This window comes from Amblyraja radiata, chromosome 6, assembly GCF_010909765.2.
Source record: "Amblyraja radiata isolate CabotCenter1 chromosome 6, sAmbRad1.1.pri, whole genome shotgun sequence".
Lineage (NCBI taxonomy): Eukaryota > Metazoa > Chordata > Chondrichthyes > Rajiformes > Rajidae > Amblyraja > Amblyraja radiata.
The window spans coordinates 42,269,583-42,292,357 of NC_045961.1; the positions used below are offsets into that span (position 1 = coordinate 42,269,583).

The 22,775-nt window shown below is 42.9% G+C and overlaps 1 protein-coding gene across 1 annotated transcript in view; it reads left to right on the forward strand.

Moving 5' to 3' along the window:
* The first annotated feature begins 4,805 nt into the window (after nucleotides 1-4,805).
* The window catches only part of mrps9 (mitochondrial ribosomal protein S9), a 73,355-nt gene continuing 55,385 nt past the window's right edge, over nucleotides 4,806-22,775 (forward strand). Inside the window, exons 1-2 of the mRNA XM_033022608.1 lie at nucleotides 4,806-5,051; nucleotides 13,608-13,787. Coding sequence (XP_032878499.1) covers nucleotides 4,947-5,051; nucleotides 13,608-13,787 — 285 coding nt within the window. The 5' untranslated portion in view covers nucleotides 4,806-4,946. The remainder of the gene's footprint in view (nucleotides 5,052-13,607; nucleotides 13,788-22,775) is intronic.

Genomic DNA, 22,775 nt, shown 5'->3' on the forward strand with positions numbered 1-22,775 from the left:
CACCGCCATCTCCGTCATATTCCACGTGTATCAAAGTTACTTCATTACAGGGACAAGAACGGAGGGAAATAAATACTGTATGATACTTGTTCATCTGAAGAATGGAAATAATGCAGATATTAATCAATATTAATTCCTTCTCAATTAGTACAGAGTGTTTTGAAAAGGGAGAATTAATCTAGAACCTGGCATGACCAAGTGATCATGTACAGATATCGACTCTCGGCTTGGGTATCAATTACTTTATTATCTTTTATAAATTAGAATATGTATTTTGCACTTCTGGTATTGTAATGTACATTTTTTGTTATATTATTCTCTCCAATGCCACATTTATTTTCTATTTTTGCACTTTCACTGTTGTATGTCCATTGTTAATTATCAACACCGTGTTCCAATGCCAGATTTTTAAGCAAGTGAAAATTGGAATGGCATTGGAATGCATTAGAAAAGTTTAAGAAAACTTGTGCTAGTTCTGAACTTGACACATTGGTGTACCACCAAAAAAATGTCAAAATCAAATATACTATTGCAATCCATTATTACCTATTAAATTTTCTCTCTTGTGTCTTTTATGTTTAGACTTGGAAAACAAAATGTTTTATATGAAGTGGAAAGAACTTAGCCCCAGGATGAATATTTCTCCCACTTTTATCCAGTTTTCTGGCAATGTTGAGAGATGGGTCAAGGAAGCCCCGAGCCACACTGCGACCTACAATGTTGTGTTGAATCTTTCCTTGTGATCGGCTAAATCTCCATCCACAATGGAGCCCATTCCAGTGAGTCATTTTCAAAAGCTGTTCACAAGCAAAGTTCCAATTGCTTTCTGAGCAGCCCATGTCATGTCCTAAAATACATTTAATATAGTCATTGGTTGAATGACAATGACAGTCGCTAGAGGAAGACACAAAGAACTGCATATGCTGGTTCATACCAAAGGTAGACATAAAGTGCTGGAGTAACTCAGCAGGTCAGGTAGTATATCTGGAGAAAAAGGACAGGTGATGTTTCAGGTCGGGCTCCTTGTTCAGGCTGGCAGTCTGAAAAAGGATCCAGTAATTCCAGTATCTGCTGAAGGGAAAATGTAACAGCATGTCTTGGAAGATGGTTGATGGATATAAAATGGAAATAGCGGAATAAAATTATTGTTTGGACTGAGTAAGGCTGGGTCAGAACTAGGTGCACTGTCATTCTCACCGTGACAATTTCCATTAGTATGAGAGTTAGTGGTCAGAGAACAGAAATTAAAAATAACTGGCAAAAAAAGGGATAGAAAAAGTGATAGGCAACATGATGGCACAGCGGTAGAGTTGCTGCCTTATTGAGCTTGCAGCGCAGGAGACCCGCGTTCGATCCTGACCACGGGTGCTATCTGTATGGAGTTTTACATTCTCCCCGTGACCTGCGTGGGTTTTCTCCGAGATCTTCGGTTTCCTTCCACACTCCAAAGACGTACAGGTATGTAGGTAAATTGGCTTGGTATACGTGTAAATTGTCCCTAGTGCGTATATGATAGTGTTAATGTGTGGGAATCACAGTCAGTGCAGACTCAGTGGGCCAAAGGGCCTGTTTCCGCACTATCTCTAAACTAAACTAAAACTAAACTAAAAATGTTTTTGGTAGTTATTTCGAAGGAAGGGCAGAAGTGAATGAGTTCAATACCTTCCTCTGCCGTGTGATTCCATATTGATGATTTAGTCTTGGGCATAAAGTGAATAATGTCAAGGCAATGTACTTCTGAGGGGAAATAGTATAGGAAGCTATACTGAAGGGAAAGATGCAAAGGCTGTGGAAGAACAAAATCTTTGTGGCATGTAATAAATAATCCTCTGAAAAAATGAACAAGTGGGTAAAGCATATTTTCAGCTAGAGCACAGAAGAAGAAATAATCGAGGTTGTTAAATTTCTGATGAATTACTCGAGAATAAATAGGGAAACATTATTACCTGGAAAATCACCCTGGTCAGTAGCTCTCAATGCACTACATAGCAGTGGCTGTACATTCTTCTCGACTCCCAAGATGTATTGCACTAACTTCAAAGGAATTGAGTTTTGGAAGTGTTCTAAAATGAGCAGTTGTTGCTACGTGGCAACTTTAGCAATACCTTTTGGAGGAATTTCTGGGCATGTTTCTTCTGGATGCCGAATGGGTGACAAGGTATCATCAATTTGAAATTAATGCTTAAGAAAATGAAGAGGGAAGTTAGATGAAATTCCTTTACAGGGATGATTGTTGAAGCATGAAATAGTTTGCCACAGGGAGTAGTGAAAAGAAATACAAATGGAAGTTTTCAATGAAAACTGTATAAATATTTGTGGCCGAAAAGGATATAAGACCATAAGGACAGAACAAGCAGCAAGATTAGTTTTGGTTTGCCACTGTGAAATGTATCACAGACACAAATAGCTTTCTTCTGTCCTGTAAACTTTCATGATTCTATAGTTTTAAGCAATATACTTGAGTTTTATCCAGCTGCAATGTATATGTACTGTCAAGAGCTCTACAAAAAGATACAAAGACTTCTAAAACACATTTGATGAATTTCCACAAAATGGTTGTTTATTTCGCTTAAGGTGGTAAGGATTTAAGGCGAGGTCTGGAAAGTATAAGGGGAATCACACGAGGTACTAGATAGAGAAATTATGTCTGGGATCAGTGGTGTTTTAATTTACATTAAAAAATGTAATTTAGAAACTCAATGAACATTAGTTCCACTAGAAAGTTAGAATACAGAGGAGTACTCTCCTGTTCTTCTTTAAAATAATGCAGTATAGCTCCGATGATCCCGTACTACTCAGGACTTTGTTATATTCTGGCATGGATCTATCAATGCTAAAGTACATTTTAATTCACTTTTATTTACATGTTACTATAATTATTATAACATTTCAAAATAAACAGCAAAATTTAAAGGGTGCACAGGAAACATAAGGTCACAAGGAATAGGAGTAGAATTAGGCCATTCGGCCCATCAGCACTACTCCACCATTCAATCATGGCTGATCTATCTCTGCCTCCTAACCCCATTCTCCTGCATTCGCCCCATAACCTCGGACACCCGTACAATAGGTGCAGGAGTAGGCCATTCGGCCCTTCGAGCCAGCACCGCCATTCAATGTGATCATGGCTGATCATCCCCAATCAGTTCCTGCCTTCTCCCCATATCCCCTGACTCCGCTCTCTTTAAGAGCCCTATCTAGCTCTTTCTTGAAAGTATCCAGGAAACATCCTCTCCACATCCACTCTATCCAAGCCTTTCACTACTCTGTATGTTTCAATGAGGGTCCCCCTCATTCTTCTAAACTCCAGCGAGTACAGATCCCGTGCCGACAGACGCTCATTATAGGTTAATCTGCTAATTCCTGGAATCATTCTTGTAAACCTCCTCTGGATCATCACCAGAGCCAGCACATCCTTCCTCAGATATGGTGCCCAAAATTGCTCACAATATTCGAAATGCGGCCTTACCAGCACCTTCCAGAGCCTCAACATTACATCCCTGGTTTTATATACAAGCCCTCTTGAAATAAATGCTAGCATTGAGTTTGCTTTCTTTACTACCGATTAGACTTGCAGATTAACTTTTGGGGAATCCTGCACCAGCACTCCCAAGTCCCTTTGCACCTCTGATTTCTGGATTCTCACCCCATTTAGAAAATAGTCTATCCTTTACTCCTACTACCAAAATGCATGACTCCACACTTTGCTACATTATATTCCATCTGCCACTTCTCAGCCCACTCTCCCAACCTGCCCAAGTCCTTTTGCAGAGTCCCTGCTTTCTCTGCACTATCTGCCCCTCCACCTATTTTCGTATCATCCGCAAACTTTGGCACAAAGCCTTCAATCCCCTTGTCCAAATCATTAATATACAACGTCCACTGACTCTCCTTTGTCTATCCTGCTATTTGCTTCTTCAAATAATTCCAGCAAATTTGTCAAGCAAGACCTACCCTTCACAAAGCCATCCTGACATCGGCCTATTTTATCATAACATGACCCTGGTCATTTTAAAGGTAGCACGGGAAATGGATTTAGTCTGCGAGTTGAAAGGCAGCGTGGTAGCCTGAACCCACAGAGGGATATGAAAATGGTGTTTTCAATTTTTGACTATGATATCCTCCTTAGTGATAGAGCCTGGATACATGTTTCAATACACACGGTATGCAAAGGTAGTCAAAACCTGCAAATCTACCAAGCATAGAATTAATGGCTTTAGATGTATACATCTAATGAATATCCAATCCATCTGCTGATTGTAGGTTTAGGGAATGGGTATTCCTTCTCTCCAGAGATGCTGCCTGTTACCACTGAGTTACTCCAGCATTTTGTGCCTATCTTTGCTATAAACCAGCATCTGCAGTCCCTTCTTATTACAATGGAGGACAGTTTTGCCTTGATAACCACTGATGAGGTGTTTGCGCAGAAATCAACCAGAAGGTTGAGTATTTCTTGCACACAAACAGAAAATGCTGGGAACACACAGCTTGGTCAGGCAGCATCTGTGGAAAGAGAAACAGAGTTATGGTTTCATCAGATTTTTTTTTTCCTTGGTCATTGTTCAAAACTTGTAGTGGACTTGATGGGACGAATGACCTAATTCTATTCTTATCACTTAAAGAAGGTTGACTTGATTTCCACTCTTGACTGGATGCTCACCTGGCGTCGCCCAGCGCCCGTCGCCATAGTTACTCTCCAGGCCCAATTACGCGTGCGCACCTCCTCCGGTTCCTGCATCGCTCATCTCCAAACACGGCCTCGTCCCTTCCCCTGCCGTCATCGTCCTTCCCGTCACCGAGTAGCTCACTCCGACCAAGTTCAACCTCGGCATTGAACCGTCGGCGCGCTGCGACTTGTTTGCGGCCGCAGTGTGAAGCGGCGGGTGAGAGGTCACCCAGCGAGCGGGCGGGCTTGCGCAGTGCCGGCGGCGGCGCCGGACAGGGACATGGCGGCGGGCGGTGGGACATTCAGTGCGTTGCTGCGGCGATGTCGGCGCTGCGCGGTGCTGCTGCCGCTGCAGACTTCACCCACGGCGGGCTGGATGCCATCTGTGAGTGCCAGTCTTTACTGCATCATCCGGCTTCTTCTCGTGGACGTGCCGACGCAGATTAGACGTTAAGGGGAGAGAAATATACGCTGAGGCCTGACATTGGAGCCTTCTGTAGAAACAAGGAAATAACTGCAGGTGCTGGTTCACAAAGTGCCAGAGTCTGACGATGGGTCCCGAAACGTCACCTATGCATGCCTGACCCGCTGAGTTACTCCAACATTTATGTCCTTTAATGAAACCTTCTCCCTAATCTCATTCATCCAATCACTCCCAGCTCCAGCAGCAGCCTCACATGGTCCTGCAGTCTTGATTTAGGTGTAATATATGTCAGAAGGTGACCTGTGTGTTCTGACCTTTAGAACGGAGATGAGGAGGAATTTATTTAGTCAGAGGGTGGTGTATGTTAAATTCATTGCCATAGATGGCTGTGGAGGCCAAGTAATTGGGTATTTTTATACCGGAGATTGACAGATTCTTGATTTAATAAGGGTGTTATGGGAGAAGGTAGGAGAATGTGGTTGAGAGGTAGATATAGATTTACCCTGATTGAACGGTGGAGTAGACTTGATGAGCCGAGTGGCCTAATTTTGTTCTTATGACATGAATTAAGAAGCCTTAAAGCCTTGGCGTTAACACTTTAGAACAGCGTACAAGGAATGGCAGACACAAAATGCTGGAGTAACTCAGTAGGACAGGCAGCATCTCTGGAGAGAAGGAATGGGTGATGTTTCGGGTCGAGACCCTTCTTCAGACTGACCCTATTTCAGACAAGGAATGGTACACTGTTAAGTTGTGCAAACACAAAATCACTGGAGTAGCCCGCAGACACAAGTTACTGCAGATGCTGGTTTGCAATGAAAAACACAATGTGCTGGAGTAACCCAGTGGGTCAGGCCAGCATCTGTGGAGAGAATGGACAGGTAATGTTTTATATCATCAGGATCCTTCTTCAGTCTGTCCATTCCCACACATGTGATGCCTGTCCGTTTCTCCAGCTATTTGTTGTTTACTCAAGATTCCAGCATTGGCAGTTTTGTACTGTGACTCCACTGTTAAATTGTGGGTTTTTTTTATAGTAAGTTCCATCTGAGCTCAAAATATCTTGCATGCCATTTCTAAAAAGAGTACTGGAATTTGCCAAGTCTTTTGACCACTTTACTAAGTTTAATCATGATTGCATATATTTATTATTTATGGATTTTGCCATATGCAGATTATTTTCGCATCCAAGTAGTATTTTATTGCTTTTGAAGAACTAAAAGTGTAAGGTTTCTTATATGCATACTCTGGTAATTGAATTCAAGAATATAAAATGATGTGTGAATGTACAATTTGAGCTGCATGAGCAGAAGCCAATATATGAAAACTTGAATAAAAGGTGGTAGAATAAATTGAACCTACTTGTTTTTTGAATGGACCTGTGTTCATTGGTGTTTAGAAAAATGAAAAGGGATCTCAATGAAATGTACAAAATTACGACAGGGTTCGACAGTTTCAATTCTAGGAGGATATTTTCCCTAACTTGAGAGATTGGAGCAATTAGCTGCATTCTCAAGTGATCAAGAAGGACATCCAGAACTAAGATCCAGATCAGTCTGAAGAAGGGTCTCATCCCAAAATGTCACCTATGTATGTTATCCAGAGATGCTGCCTCGACTGCTGAGTTACTCCAGTACTTTGTGTCCTTTTATTAGCCAACATCTGCAGTTCTTTTGATTCCGCATTTTAAGATTGAAAGAAATGTCTTCGCTCAGAGAATGGTGAACATGTGCAATTCCCAATGAGCTGCTGAATACGTTGAATGGTGAAGCCAACTCCATCTCTGATCTTCCATATGTATAGGGCTGCCATTTATTTTGAAAGATAACAAATGTTTCACATGTTTACATTGTCTACTGTTCAAGAGCTAACCTACCCTTTCTCTAAATTTCTAGAATGCTGCATCATCACCATGTGCTTGTCCACCACCTAAATATGTCCCATTTAAGTGCTTCTCAATCAATTTCCTGTGCATTTCTAAATTACACTACTAGAAATGTCACATGATCCCATCTCCCCACCCCCAGAAGCCAACCATAACATAATAGTAAAAAATAATTACGATCTGAGTATTGTGTAGTTAAATGGCAACTCTGCCATTTGGCATCAAAATGTAGCTTCTTGGGTTCAATATAGTAATAGGTTTAATATATTTTTTATATTTTGCATAAGCTTTGACACGACTACCTCATGATTACATGATTGTGACTCAACGCAACATTGTCATCAATGAACTAGGCAACCTTTCACTTCTTAATTCATTGTGTGCCCTTCACATTGTACTTGTTTTTTGTCAAAGCCTCAGTTCATCTTCAAACAACATCATTTTCATCTGACATAAAACCAATCTCCATCCCTGCCTTATCTTCCTTGAAACTACTATTTGTGTTTTTATCAACTCTGGATATCTCTCACTTATCCCCAACCCCCAATAATGAATTAATTTTAAATGACAGATAATGTTAATAGGTGTTGATAATTCATTTGAAAAATTTCCTGGCTGACCTATTTGTCCGGGGGGAAAAAACTTGAATTTCTCCACATTAATGTTTAGGAGATGGCATGATACTTATAATGTGATGACATTAATAGTGCGTGTTTGGAGAAAGGTACCAAAAATTTGTTTTTAAAAAAGGCAATCAAATAAAACTCTGAAATAATGGTAGAATATGTAATTTCAGGTTATATTCATTTACCTGAAGCAGTAACACTAAACACAGAAAGAGGTACAGTTACACCGAAGCAACTATCATATCTAAATGCAACAATGTTGCAAAATTGCTTGAGTCCATTCAAATAATCTGTTTGTCATAAAACAGACACAAAATGCTGGAGTAATTCAGTAGGTCAGGCAGCATCTCTGGAGAAAATTGATAGGCAACAATAGGCAAAGACATTCAGACTTTCAGCCAATTTTGTCACGCTTTTCATCTAACTCACCTATTATGTGAGCGGGGTGAAACAAGTCAAGGTACATTTTTTTTAACTAATGAATAAAATATGTTTAAAGTTTAAGATATGACCATATAAGGGTGGGAGCGGAGGGCACGTATTCCCTCAACGTTCCTCCTCATAAAATAAAGATCAAACTTCAAACTGGTAAGTTCTCGTTTAATCTTACTATTTTACTTCGGAGTCACGTGAGTGACTTCGTGAAGACTTCAAAGCTCTGTGACCTCATGCCGTGGAACGAGTCCAATCTTCACAACTGCCTTGGTAGTTTGGGAGAAATTGTTACTGGTATTTAAAAAAAAAAAACACAATGATACCAACATTCTTAAGCAAAAATTGTAAATAATATTTATTAAATCAATTTATAAACCTTATAAGCTTCAGGTGTAAATTAAATAGAACTCAAAATTTTGCCCGAAAACGTTTCTTCTTTTCTAACTGGTTTGTTGTAATATGTGCGAAACGTTTTCTCTGATGACCATCCTGCAGTTCTGAGGATATTGTCCATCGGTACCTCCAGGCGATTAGCTGCTGATGTAGATGCAGCCCTGGTGGAGTGAGATTTGAATACATTAGTGTCCACTCCTGCCTGAACTAAGCAATATCTCAGCCACCGTGAAATGGTCTGAGTCGAGACTTTATGGTATGGCTTCTTATGGCTAATTAAAAGAGCCTTTTCATTGCCTCTGATAGCCTTCGTTCTGTCCATATATAACATGATGTGTTTTACTACACAGAGACGTTCATCCTGTGGATAGGCTATGAACTCTATCACCTGACCCGCTGATCCTGGTCTATTTTGCTTAATAAGGCCCTGGATCACGAAAATCAGCCTTCCTGTCGCCTCCGTCAAGTTATCCAATCTTAACTTCTGTAATGACTGGACCCTTTGCGCTGTGACCAGCGCCATAAGCATAACCATTTTCATAGTTAGATAGTTTAGCGGTAATGCCGTAGCCGGTGACCAATTCCGTAACATTTTTAGGACTACGCTCACATCCCAGATTTGGCTATATCTAGCCGTTGGTGGGTTAGTGTTAAAGATGCCTCGTAGCAGTTTTATTACTAGAGGATGTGAGCCGACACCCTGTCTTTCTGTGCCTTCCCATAAATAACTGGACAAGGCACTCCTAGCACTATTGACCGTGCTGTAACTGAGTCCTTCAAAGTGCAGGCTTGTGAGGAATTCTAGGACAGCTGGAATATCCACCTTTCTGTGGTCTAGATTGTTGTCCAGGCAGTATTTAGTCCATTTCTTGACATGACATAAATATTGTTTTTGAGTGGAAAGTCTCTGTGCTGCTGTGATCATGTCCACAGTTCTATCAGATAAACCCATATGCCGAAATGGTTCCTTCAGAGTCTACAAACCAATAAATTTAGATAATTATGGCAAGGATGGCTGTCCCCAGTCACCGGATGCACCAGCAACTGAGGACTATGTTTTAAAGTAATATATGGTGTAAGCACCAAATCCTGCAGCACCGAGAACCATGGTTGGGTAGGCCAATCAGGTACTATGAGAATCCCAGATGCCGAGTCTAGCTGAATTTTCCGTAGTACCCGATTGATGAGGCAGAAAGGAGGAAATGCATAAATGAACCATTTCCCCCAGTGCAAAGAGAATGCATCTGTAGCTTCTGCCTCAGGATCTGGTTCCCATGATATATACCTAGGTAACTGATGATTTAACCTGGATGCAAAAAAAGATCAATATCCGGCCTTCCGTACTTTGCTGTGATATCAGCAAATGTCTAACATCCATTCCGTATTTTCATTAAATTTTCGTGACCTGGCGTCTGCCACTGAATTAAGTATTCCTGGTAGATACGTAGCCGATAACCAAATATTCCTTTGGATACACCATTCCCAAATATGGTTTGCCAATTCATCACAGGATATTGATATATTTCCACCCATATGATTTATATATGCCACCACCGTGGTATTGTCTATCTGCAATCTAACATGCTGGTTAATCATTCCCGAGCAATAAGATTTTAAACCATAAAAAGCACTCAACATTTCTAAGTAATTTATACCCTTTGTGGTAAGTAGGTTAGTTTCCTGTATATTCCATCTCCCTCCAGAGCTCGAGATGGTATCCGTTGCTCCCCAACCCAGTGCACTGGCATCTGTTTGTAATACCAACAGATGGGTTTGGAATAACCATTGGGTTGGAGCTATATATAACATTTTGTTCCCACCATTGTAGTTCTTTTATAGCTCTAATTGTTAGCTCCATAGGCCTATCAAAATGGCCTCTATTAATTTTTAGTGCTCTAATTTTTTCTCTCTGTAAATTTTGGTAATGCAATCGTCCAAATTGAATGGCAGGAAACGTGGCTATAATTTTCCCAATAATCCTGGCTACCCGTCTAATGGATGGTTTAACGGTATTAATAAGCTCTGTGCAATCCTTTTGGAACTCAGTGGCTTTCCCTATAGGTAAAGTCACTAACATATCAAGTGTGTTAATAGTGAACCCCAAGTAATCAATATTAGTTGCAGGTGTTAATCTTGACTTAATTGGATGGATAATGAATCCCAGCTGTTCCATCAATTTACTTGTGGCAACCACTGCTCTACTAGCCAATTCATAAGTTTTCCATTTTAAAATGAGCATATTGTACAAACTTATTAAGTGTTGATAAATCAATAATTATCCGGCAACCCCCATCTTTCTTATGTCTAATGAATATATTTGAGACAAATTCCTGTTGTTCATGTTTGGTTTTTTCAATTACTCCTTTCGTGAACAACCTTTGTATTTCAATTTTTGCTTTAGCTCTGTCTAATTTGGTAAGCATATAAGTTCTGTCCGGTGTATGTTGTACTGGAGGTTCTTGTATGTGTATAAACTCTATAAGATATCCCTTAATACTGCTAAGGATATACCTATCCACAGTTAACTTACACCATGCTTCCAAATGAAATTGCAACCTCCCTCCAAGTTCTGTGCTCCTTATTAATTTTTGAGGCACAGACCCACCTACCTCCATGGTTATCGGTGGTGTTACTTTCTTGGTCTTAACCGAGGTTGCGGAGGGCCTTGAGGTTGAAAGTGGGGTAAATGTTGAAGTGGAGGCTTCCGCATTTTCCATTGTGGGCGTCCCGGGCCAACCCCTAAAAAAGGACGCTGTTGCTGGTTTCCTCTGGCCTCTCTCCAATTTTTCGTACTATACATACTAGTACTTGCTTATTTAGTCGTCCCATAAGGATGATACCGTTTTCCGACATATCCTTTGGTCGCTTTTATTAGGCCCAACGTTTTGGCCTCTTCCTCCAAATCTTTGACCTGTTTTGATAGGTCACCCCCAAACAACAAATTTTGAGGTTTTATGGCTTTCTGTTTGCACAGGATTGCAAATTTTGGGTCTAACGTTGGCTGAATAGCCCCTTTCCTGATGTTGTTCAGTTCAAATTGAACATTGCAAAACAGTGCTAAAGCGTCTTTCATGTCATTGGACATATCCACATTTTCCAGCCTACGGGCCAAAGCTGTTATACCCGCCGAGAGTCCTTTACTAGCATTCTGTATTTTTATATCCAGACTCCGAATATCCTGCCCCACGTGTCTCCAAATGCTTCGGTTCACCTTGGGTACATTCAGAGCCGCACAATTTCGCGGAGGTAAATGTCTTGCCCATACCTCAGCTAAGGTATCAGTTTTGAGGTGATGGGTCGTCATATAATCAATGCTGGCCGCCATCCTGGCCTCTAGGTCTTTTCCAGTTTCTTCTTGCTGGAAATATGTGTGCACCATGTCCAGCAACTGTGTTCCCTCATCCTCCATATGGGAACGTGGCTCTGACTCTTGTTCAGAGTCCGAGTCAGGCAGCCCTTGAACACCCTCTTCAGATGAGGATGATATGTCCAGCAGCCTTTTCTGGCCATGCTCTGAGGGACTTACACCTGTATGTGTGCGGCTTTTATCCATTTTCTGGAGCCTGACACTATGGAGATGTTCCTCCCACAACCGCTCCAGCCGACTTTCGTGCTCTCCCGCACTAGTCGCTCGCGGGTGTTTCTTTTTAGCCCACCGCTCCTGCCGACTTTCGTGCCCTCGGGCACTAGTCGCACGCGGTTTAAATCGCAACTCGTCGCCATGCCTACCGGCTCTGGTTGCTCCCGGCCGCTGCAAACGCCGTTTTTCGCCGTCCCGGTACTCCTCCAAACAGATAGATGACGGCCCCACATGCTGCAGCCACTCGTACTGTTTTCCGAGCTCTGCAGATGCGATCGCTGCCGGCTGCTCTATGCCCTGCAGCTGGTCATCATCACTGCTATACAAGTAAGTATTTACCGGCGATTTTTCGGGCTCACTTTCCCAGCGGTTCGTTTTGCGTTTCGCCTTCCCGCCCGGTCTAGAATTAGTTTTTCCCGGCGCGGGGTTTGAATCTGGCACAGCTGGCTCAACGCAAACTGCCTGTGCCGTCGGCTGCTGCTGCGGGTCCCCGGCACCTTTACCGCCGACATCCTGCAGCTTCTTCACAGCCTTTCTGCGTCCTCTATCCATTCCTAAAAAACGGTGAAAATGCAGAATCACTTTCCTGCCGTCGACCGGCTTTCTAACTCTCCCGTTCAAGGGGACGTCCTCCCCAGGTCCGACACGTTCAATGCGTGTATGCGATATGACACGGATGCGCCGTAGGCGGGGTTCTTCACGAAGTCACTCACGTGACTCCGAAGTAAAATTTGTAAAAAGTTCCAAAAATACTGGCAACATATTGGAGAAGGAAAATTCTCGTCAATAACTTTCAGGTTAAAGATCATCAATGTGAACATTTATTTCTATCAAAATTTAATTCTGCTTCTCTTTCTACATATGTTATCTCACGATGAATATATCCAACATTTTATGGTTTGATTTCTGATTTCTAACACCTACAGTTTCTTTGCTTTCTAAATTAAATTTGTTTTGAATTTTTTTAATTGAAAGTTTAGTCTTAGACGTGTTATATTTCTATAAGTCTGTGTGAGAAACCATGCTCTTTTAGTTACCTTATTTTGTAGAAATGCTTGTTGTAAAGGATTTAACAGATTAGTTGGTTTTAAACAATTTTCATACCAAGGTATGCCGGGTTCATTCAGAATAAGAATCCAAAAAAAGTTTTAACATCACACAATCAATTTCATAATAGGCTAGTTGGGAAACAACTTCTGGATGCTGGGAAATAGTGAAAAATAAGCAGTGGGATCATTCCTTTGTAGATGGTTGTGCTTAAAAACAACAAGTGCCAATGAATAACAAAATGTTCTGGTCCCTTCAGACCAACTCCACAATTTAATAAGGAAATAAATTCAATCATAATAACAGTTTCCTTGTTAAATTATGAAAAGTATTATTCTACAGCTTTTTATTAAGAATGTTTACAGCCATTTTGTGTGCACCCTTTGCAGTTTGGCAATATGTGATGAGAGGAGAGCTGACAAGTTAATTCTTCTTAGAGTCAAGTATTATGGCTGCATTGGGATGGATTTCAAAATAATTTGCATGAAAAGGTAATGCACCAGTCGGAATCAGTAAGTTAAAAGATAATGGCGTTTCTTGTTTTATTTCAGCTGGTACGATTCATCTGCAGCAGCAACTCCTTGCAGAAGAAAAGTATGGCTGCTACATTCCATGTGAATTATACCGAAGAATTTATTAAGCAGCAAATTGAAGAGTTCAATATTGGAAAGAGACATCTAGCTAACATGATGGGCGAAGATCCAGAAACAATCAGTCAAGGGGATATTGATGTAAGTTAGGTCTCTTCCACTTTTTGTTACCAATATTATACATTTTTATTATTTACTAGCTCTATGTCTGACTATTAAATACTTGCAGCTAATGATCAGATTATAACCTTGTTTAGCACTACAGCTGCTGAGGTGTCTGCATTAATTAGTATTTTAAAATAATCTGTTTCTTCTCCAAGGCCCTGAAGGATTATTTTGGAAGATGGGATTAAAGTCTAATGGCAGCTGATATAGTACAGGCAGCATGGGGATGGGAAGCTAACTGTGCACTGGATACCCTCATATCTTTGGTCGGAAAGGGCAAAATTATGGGCCAAACTGCAGGAAATAAATTGGGTGGAAGAATAGAGGTTTTGTTGGGTGCATGGGACGAAGGGTCGAGATGCTAGGATAAAACAAAATTACTGGTGTTAAGTGGGCCAAAATCTATATATTAGAAGTTCAGAAGTATAATTATAATTGAGATTTAGAGCAGGGGTCTCGAAACTATGACCCGCGGGCCACATCCATCCGCCACGAGATTTTATCCGGCCCGCAGCAAGCTCTTGCCACATTCCGTGCAGCGGGCTATTTAGCGGGTTCAGTGGTAGCGGGTTCTGTGCTAGCGAGAGAAAACTGCACCCCACTTGCAGCTAACTGCCCCCCCCCCCCCCCCCCCCCCCCCCCTTGACTACTGTCAAAATCTTTTTTCCCCCTCAGGGAACCGATAACTCCACCGAGTGTCCCTGGCGCCGAGGGAGCAGGAGGGATAGGCCCAGGGTACCCGGCGTGGTGTCTCCCTGTTCCCGGACCTAATCGGCGCGGCCCTTCCCCGCACCGGCTGCTACCCGGTGGGGGGGGAGACACTGCGCCAGGTACCCTCGGCCTCTCCCTCCCGCTCCCTCGGCTCCAGGAACGTTCGTCCCCTCCCCCCCCCCCCACCCAATATCATCGTCACCCTGCTGGAGAAGATGGGGCCCAAGTTAGTTTACATCGAGGCAGAGAGAGGCAGAGGCAGAGACGGGGAGAGAGACAGAGGGAGAGAGACGGAGACAGACAGAGAGAGACAGACAGAGAGACAGAGATAGACAGACACAGAGAGAAACAGAGATGTTAAATTTATAAGAAAGGTACACAAAATTGCTGGAGGAACTCAGCGGGTGCAGCAGTATCTATGGAGCGAAGGAAATAGGCGACGTTTCGGGCCGAAACCCTTCTTCAGACTGATGGGGGGTGGGGAAAGAAAGAAGGAAAAAGGGAGGAGGAGGAGCCCGAGGGCGGGCGGATGGGAGGGTGGGAGGAGACAGCTAGAGGGTGAAGGAAGGGGAGGGGACAGCACAGGCTAGCCAAATTGGGGGAATTCAATGTTGATGCCATAAGGGCGCAAGGACCCCAGACGGAATATGAGGTGCTGTTCCTCCAATTTCCGCTGTTGCTCACTCTGGCAATGGAGGAGACCCAGGACAGAGAGGTCGGATTGGGAATGGGAGGGGGAGTTGAAGTGCTGAGCCACCGGGAGGTCAGGTAGGTTAAGGCGGACTGAGCGGAGGTGTTCGGCGAAACGGTCGCCCAACCTACGCTTGGTCTCACCGATGTAAATTTATAAAACTGACATTTCTTTGCTTTTTCCTACGGCCCGCAAAAATGTGCCAAACATTTAACGTGGCTCTCAAACTGAAAAGTTTGGAGGCTCCTGATTTAGAGGAACAAGCTTTACCAGGGTAAATAAAGTGGATTTGGAAGGACTTGAGCTGTATGAGTGCTGAAGTTTAAGATAAAGTTGTTCCAGCAAGACAATTCAATTAATTGAGGACATGGAATATGATGTGGTCAAAACATTGGCTGCATTTATATCTTGAAGCATTTATTTGAAGAGAAGATTAGCTATGAATAAAAATATTCGTTTGTAGGCAAGAGGTAATTGAAGATTGCAATGTCTGAGAATGAGATAAAAATGGTATTGCATGCCTGGGGTTTTGGATTTTATTTTAGAAGCAACTAGACAGCAAACTCTCAGACCAAATGAGTAGATATCTGGATAATTTCTGCCCTATATTAAACCCTTGTTTTAATAGATCCCTTTGTAGCAGATTTTGGTTATAGTAGACAGATCTGTTAACGCCGTCCTGGCTCACCCTGCCTCCCTGGCTCGTTAGGTGTGCCAGCGAGCCCTTCTTCATCAACCCAACAATTCGGTTGATACGGCTGTTGTTGCAGCTCACGCTGTAACCCTGGGGACAGCGCTTTCGTCAGGCTGCTGCCAACGACAAGACTGGATCGGTCATCGTCGGGCTCCCACCCCTCTCACCTGCTGCCGCTTCTTCCTGTTGGCCATTGCTTTATCCGCTCTCTGCTCAACTGCCGTGGCCTCCTCTTCTCCTGTTGCTCTGTCCATGGCGTCTTTTCATCCCCTCCATTACTGCCCCCTCCCTCCTCCTCCTCCCATCACTCTGTTCATTCATCCTCGCCCACTCTCCACCTCCTCCTCCCTCTCCCCCAGTCGCCAAAATACTCCATCCTGGAAGATGCTGGTGACTGTAGGGGAAGAGGTGGAGGTGGCGGGATAGCAGACAAAGCGACCACCGAACGCATCCTGTTGGGTGTCTGGGGTCCGATGAAAGCTCGGACGACAGGGGCTACAAGGTGAACTGCAGTAGCTGGTGAAGATGGGCTCGCTGGTGCAGACCAGCGGCATCGGTGCCTAGTTTTAAGGTGAAACAACACAAAGTGCTGGAGTAACTCAACAGACTGAATGAATCTGAAGAAGGGTCCTGACGTAACCTATCCATGTTCTCTAGGGATGCTGCTTGATGTGTTGAGTTATTCCTGCACTTTGTGTGTATTAACCATCATCTGCAGATCTTTGTTTTAACTACATATAATTATAATACCTTGCTCAGTTATAGCAGTCGACAATAACGAACACCAGTCCCCCCCTCACCCAGTTGGTCAATTATGACAAGGGTTTACTGGATATGCTATCACCAAAGCCCCAAAATCAGAATCAACTCATGGGTACCAGGAGGCAAGTTCACCAGTTGGTCTCCAAGAAACATTTGTGGAAAGCTTGGAAATGACCACCATCTGGAGCAAACATCTAATTGATAACCCAGCATCTAAATATTGGACCTGCCATGTAGAATATTAAAGGCTTTTAAGTCTAATCTGAACAAATCATAACTACTGTGGTCACTTGATACATCATTGAGCTTTTTAGAAGTTTTGCAGAATGTGACTGCACATCACTGTCTAAACTATGGACCACACACAAACACCCTGATCTTTAGTTAAACTTGACTGTAGTGTCATACTTTGCTCTATCAATCATTAGCTAGGTTAACTAACCCTGAGGTTGATTTATAATTGTTGCTGCAAATCAATCATACAAAGAAAATGTGATTCCATGAGTAAAATTAAACAGTACAGGTGTCCGTACGCATCCAGTTAATGTCAGTTTGGAAACTGGCAACCACAGAATCAATTGAACGATGTTTTAAGCGACTACAGCTAGTAGTGGCACTGATAAATTGCTGCTTTTTTTTGTTCCATTCGTGTTGATAATGTAAATTTATGCAATGGTTGATCGGGAAAAAACATTGAGCAATACTGATTCTAGGCATTTCTTAGGCAGCTGTTATTACTATTCAGTTACAACAAGAAATATACAAGAAATACAATTTGAGAATTCTTCCCAGAATTGTATTTGTCAGTTGTACGAAATACTAATCACGGAGAAAACTGAGCACTGACAGAAATTTATGCTAACTGATTTCTTCTTTCCTGAGATATTGTTCTGTGACTCATTAAATTTCCCAAGTAGTTTCTAGGATCTGGAATATCATTCAAGAGTCAAGAGTGTTTTATTGTCATAAGTACCAAAATCGAACAATGAAATTATTACTGGCAGCAGCACAACATATTTGTAAACAGTACTCAATAGATAATATAATAAATAAACGTAAAAAAGAAGTTCAATAAATAATAAGCTCATTATTGTGCAAATAAAATTAAACAAAATCCCAAGTGCAATCAAGGCAGTTTAATGTTCGGAATTTAGTTGGAGTTCATAGCATTCAATCGCCTGTTGGTCAGTGGAAAAAAGCTGCTCCTGAATTTTGGTGTTACAGTTTTCAGTCTCCTATACGTTCTTCCAGATTGCAGAGGTGAACTGGTAGTGTGGCCAGGGTGGAATGGATCCTAAGAATTTCATTGTTCCATTTTGGCACATACAACAATAAAACACTCTTGAGTCTATGTATCAACATGTGCAATAATGCTATGGCTGAACCTGGGTGTGTACACTTGCCACATCTAAGGAGCATCGGTTTAATCAATGCTTTAGAAATTCAGTAGCAAGCACTGAACTCGATAAAGGAGTGTTCACTCCACAGCATATGTGAAATTAGCAAGAAGAGATGGAATATATTTTAATCTTCCATCTTTAAAACAAGTATCTGAATGAATTTGGGTCAATACAACATGCTAAATCCCAATTACAAATGGCCTACATTGGGGTTGGTGTTGGGTAGATGAAATGTATTTGTTCAAATGCCAGCAGAGGTAGAATCTCTGAATTATTTAGATTTAGAATATTTAATCTCATGGTAATAATTTTTTGTATTTGCTCTTAAAATCTGCAACAATCATATGTAGATTTATGAACTATCAAAGATAGACACAAAAATCTGGAGTAACTCAGTGGGACAGGCAGCATCTCTGGAGAGAAGGAATAGGTGACGTTTCCCATTCATCATGGTCACTCATTCCTTCTCTCCAGTGATGCTGCCTGTCCTGCTGAGTTACTCCAGCTTTTTGTGTCTATCTTCGGTTTAAACCAGCATCTGCAGTTATTCCTGCACATTTATGAACTACCAAGTAGTTTATTTACCGGTATAGTGCTTTTGGGAAGGAAAAGAAGTCTCATGTAACTTTTGTAAAGGGTGCTTTCTACCAGAAAGTTTCAAATGTCATGCGTGCCAGTCTAGTCTCCAGCTTCCACAATGCCTATGACTGAGCCACATGGAGACTGGAGCTTTAGATGTAAAGAATCTTTATTCAGAACAAGCAGACAGACTCTACCTTGGGAGAATCTTTCAGTGGAACCTCCCTGATCTCAGAATGCTCTTAAGAACAAAAATAACAGCAGGTGATTAAATATAATTTCAATAGTTGGAACCATTTGGGAGCATTCTTAATTGAGAAGACCATCTAACACCTTTTTTGAGACAAAGTAATTAATATCAATGATCTATAAAGCTTCTAAAACCCAACACTCAAAATTAATGTTAGAATGGAGTGGGAGGCTGTACTAATCCCCCCATTTATTGAATTTCCTACACATGGATCTGTGTCACCTTGGTGCAAAATAACTTAGTTGAAAAATATGTGATGGCTGGTTGAGAAGACCATGAGCCATATATATATTGCCCAAATGGAAAATAATGTGCCTATGATCTTGCATTTAGCCAATATATATGAGAATATCTTACAGTCATGTCACTTAATAAATGAATGAATGAATCTCTTTATTGTCATTGCACATGTTACAACGAAATTTAAAAGTCAATCCCACGGTGCGATTCACAAGAGCAATTTTAAATATAAAAGAAAAGGTAAAAATATATACATATAAAAAAAATTACAGATAAATAACAATAGCAGCTGAGGTAGAACCATTCAGTTGAATGTGAGTGTTATTTCTTATTTTGCATTGTTAAGTTCACGTATGGCCATGGGGTAGAAGCTGTCTCTGAGTCTGTTTGTGCGAGTTTTGAAAGACCTGTACCGTCTGCCAGAGGGCAGCAGGTGGAACAGGTTGTGTCCAGGGTGGGAAGGGTCCTTCAGGATGTTGGCTGCCCTGCCAAGGCAGCGAGAGCTGAAGATGTCCTTCAGGGAAGGCAGTGGGCAGCCAGTGATTTTTTGTGCGGTGTTGATGACCCTTTGAAGGGCTCTCCTGTCCGCTGCAGAGCAGCTGGCATACCATGTGGTTACACAGTACGCCAGCACACTCTCGATGGAGCAGCGGTAGAAGGACACCAGCAGCTTCTCCTCCAGGTTGTTTTTCCTGAGGATCCTCAGAAAGTAGAGTCGCTGCTGGGCCTTCTTGACTGCTGTGGTGGTGTTTGTAGTCCAGGAGAGATCCTCCGTAATTTGTGTGCCCAGGAATCTGAAGTCTGAGACCCTTTCCACACAGTCCCCATGATGAATAGGGGTTTGGGGGCTGCACTTACGGAAGTCTATGATAATTTCCTTTGTTTTTGTGGTGTTTAGGATGAGGTTGTCTGAACACCACGCTGCCAGTCTTTGGACTTCCTCCCTGTAGGCTGTCTCATCTCCTCCTGAGATACGTCCAACCACAGTCATGTTGTCCGCAAACTTGACGATGGTGTTGGTGGAGTGGGCGGGGGCACAATCGTGGGTGTAGAGGGCGTAGAGGAGGGAGCTCAACACACAGCCCTGTGGGGAGCCGGTGCTGTGTGTGATGGGGGTGAGAGGTGATGGCCCAGTCTTGACGGTCTGGGGGCGGTTAGACAGAAAGTCCTTGATCCAGAGGCAGATCGGTTGGGAGAGTCCTAAATCCATGAGTTTGGTGACCAGTCTGCTGGGGATGATGGTATTGAAGGCGGAGCTAAAGTCAATGAAAAGCATCCTCACATAGCTCCCCTGGTGTTCGAGGTGGGTCAGTGCAGTGTGAAGAGCAGTGGCGATGGCATCCTCAGTGGACCTATTTGCTCTGTAGGCAAACTGGTGTGGATCGAAGGTGGGCGGGAGGCTGGCTTTGATGTGCTGCTGGACCAGCCTCTCGAAACACTTCATGATGACTGGTGTGAGAGCGACCGGTCGGTAGTCGTAAAGGCCGCTGATAACAGGCTTTTTTGGTAGTGGGATGATTGTGGCAGACATCAGGCACGGTGGGATGATGGATTTGGACAGGGACAGGTTGAAGATTTTCGTGAAGACCTCGGAGAGCTGGTCTGCACATTCCTTCAGAACCCTTCCTGTCACGCCATCCGGGCCGTCAGCCTTCCTCGGGTTCACCGCCCTGAGCATCCGCCTCACTTCATGCTCCTGCACAGTGAGGGTGTAGTTGTTGTTGTTAGGGGCTGGTGGGAGAATGGTGACGAACTCTTCTGGTTCTGCCTCGAAGCGAGCAAAGAAGCAGTTCAGCTCCTCTGCCAGTGAGGCGTGGCCGTCGTGCTGTTGCTGGGCTTGTAGTTGGTGATGTGCTGGATGCCCTGCCACACCCGCCGTGGGTCGTTGTTGTTAAAGTGGTCCTCTATCTTCCTCTTGTGGGCCGCTTTGGCATCCCTGATGCCTTTCTTCAGGTTGGCTCTAGCAGCGCTGTACAGGGCTCTGTCGCCAGACCTGAAAGCGGTGTTGCGGTCCTTGAGGAGAGTGTGGACCTCTTTTGTCATCCATGGCTTCTGGTTGAGGTACACCCGGATGAGTTTGTCGACGGTGACGTTGTCAACACAGTTCTGGATGTAAAAGAGTACCGTGGATGTGTACTCCTCCAAGTCCTGATTTCCAAAAATGTCCCAGTTTGTCCTTTCAAAGCAGTCCTGTAGCTGTGAGGAAGCTCCTTCAGGCCAAGTTTTAACAGTCCTGGTGGTGGGTTGAGCTTTTCTCCTGAGGGGGGTGTATGCTGGTGCTAAGTGAATGGATAGGTGATACGACTGGCCTAAGTGTGGTAGTGGTGTGGCTCTAAACCCCTTCTTGATGTTTGAGTAGGCCTTGTCTAATGTATTTTCTCCCCTGGTTGCACATTTGATGTGTTGTTCAAACTTGGGGAGAACTGATTTTAAGTCTGCGTGATTGAAATCACCAGCTATGATATGGGCTGCTTTGGGGTAGGTGTTCTCTTGTTTGCTGATAGCGCTATGGAGGTAGCCTAGGGCTATGCTAGCATTAGCATCCGGTGGGATATACACAGCTGTAACTATGACCACGGTAAACTCACGTGGAAGGTAGAAAGGCCTGCATCTAACTATCAGGTACTCCAAATCAGCAGAACAGTGTCTGTCTATGATTGTGGTATTTGTGCACCAGTTGTTGTGTACGTAGATGCATAACCCCCCTCCTTTGCTCTTACCGGAGTCTTTGTTTCTGTCCCAGCGAAATGCTGTGCGGCCTGCTAGCTCAATGGCTCCGTCCGGTACAAGTGCGTGTAGCCACGCCTCTGTTATTAGCAGAATGCAACTGTCCGCGATGAATTTATTTGCGGCGACCTGTAGTCTTAGTTCGTCCATTTTGTTGGTGATAGATCTGGCGTTGGTGAGAATGATGCTGTGGTTGTTGCCTTAGCCTAGCGAGTAGTCCGGACCGGCGACCACGCTTTTGCTTCCTGTGCCTCCTCCGTCTCCGGCGTTTGCTGGGGCCGACAACAATCCACGGAGAGGTGTCCTGGCTATCTCCTCCGGTATGTTGCGTGAATGCAGAAAAACACACTTAACTGCCTGTTTACACTGTAATCCGATAATCAGAAGATCCTGTCGGCTGAAGGTGAGATTCGCACGACAAAACGTAACATTGTCAAACAGACATACAAACAAAAACACACAAAAAAATCACCGAAAGGGAGAGCTTCGAGCCGCTGCGACTGTGCGCGCCGCCATCTTGGAAATCATATCTCTTGAGCATCCTCCTTCTTTGGGCCAGTAGCTTGCCTCCTGCAGACTGTAGTGTTTATTTCCTCTTAATCTCAAAACTGATCCCTGCTTGTTAACATTTTGAAATAGTTTATGAAGGATGATTCTCGTTTGTTTTAATAGCTGCTACCTCCGTGATTCCTGTAGTATATCGCATACCTAAAAATCCTTAGCACATTATTAACTGATGTAGCAAATCTGCTCCTATTTAAAATAAGTTTCTTCCTTCTGGTCCATAGCTGCTCTTTAATTTGAAACAATAAATTTAGAAATCTTGTTTTAATGTGGGATACCTTCAAATATGATGTGCTGCAGAAGAAGATATTTTAAACAAAGATAACATCAGAGAAGGGTCTTAAGA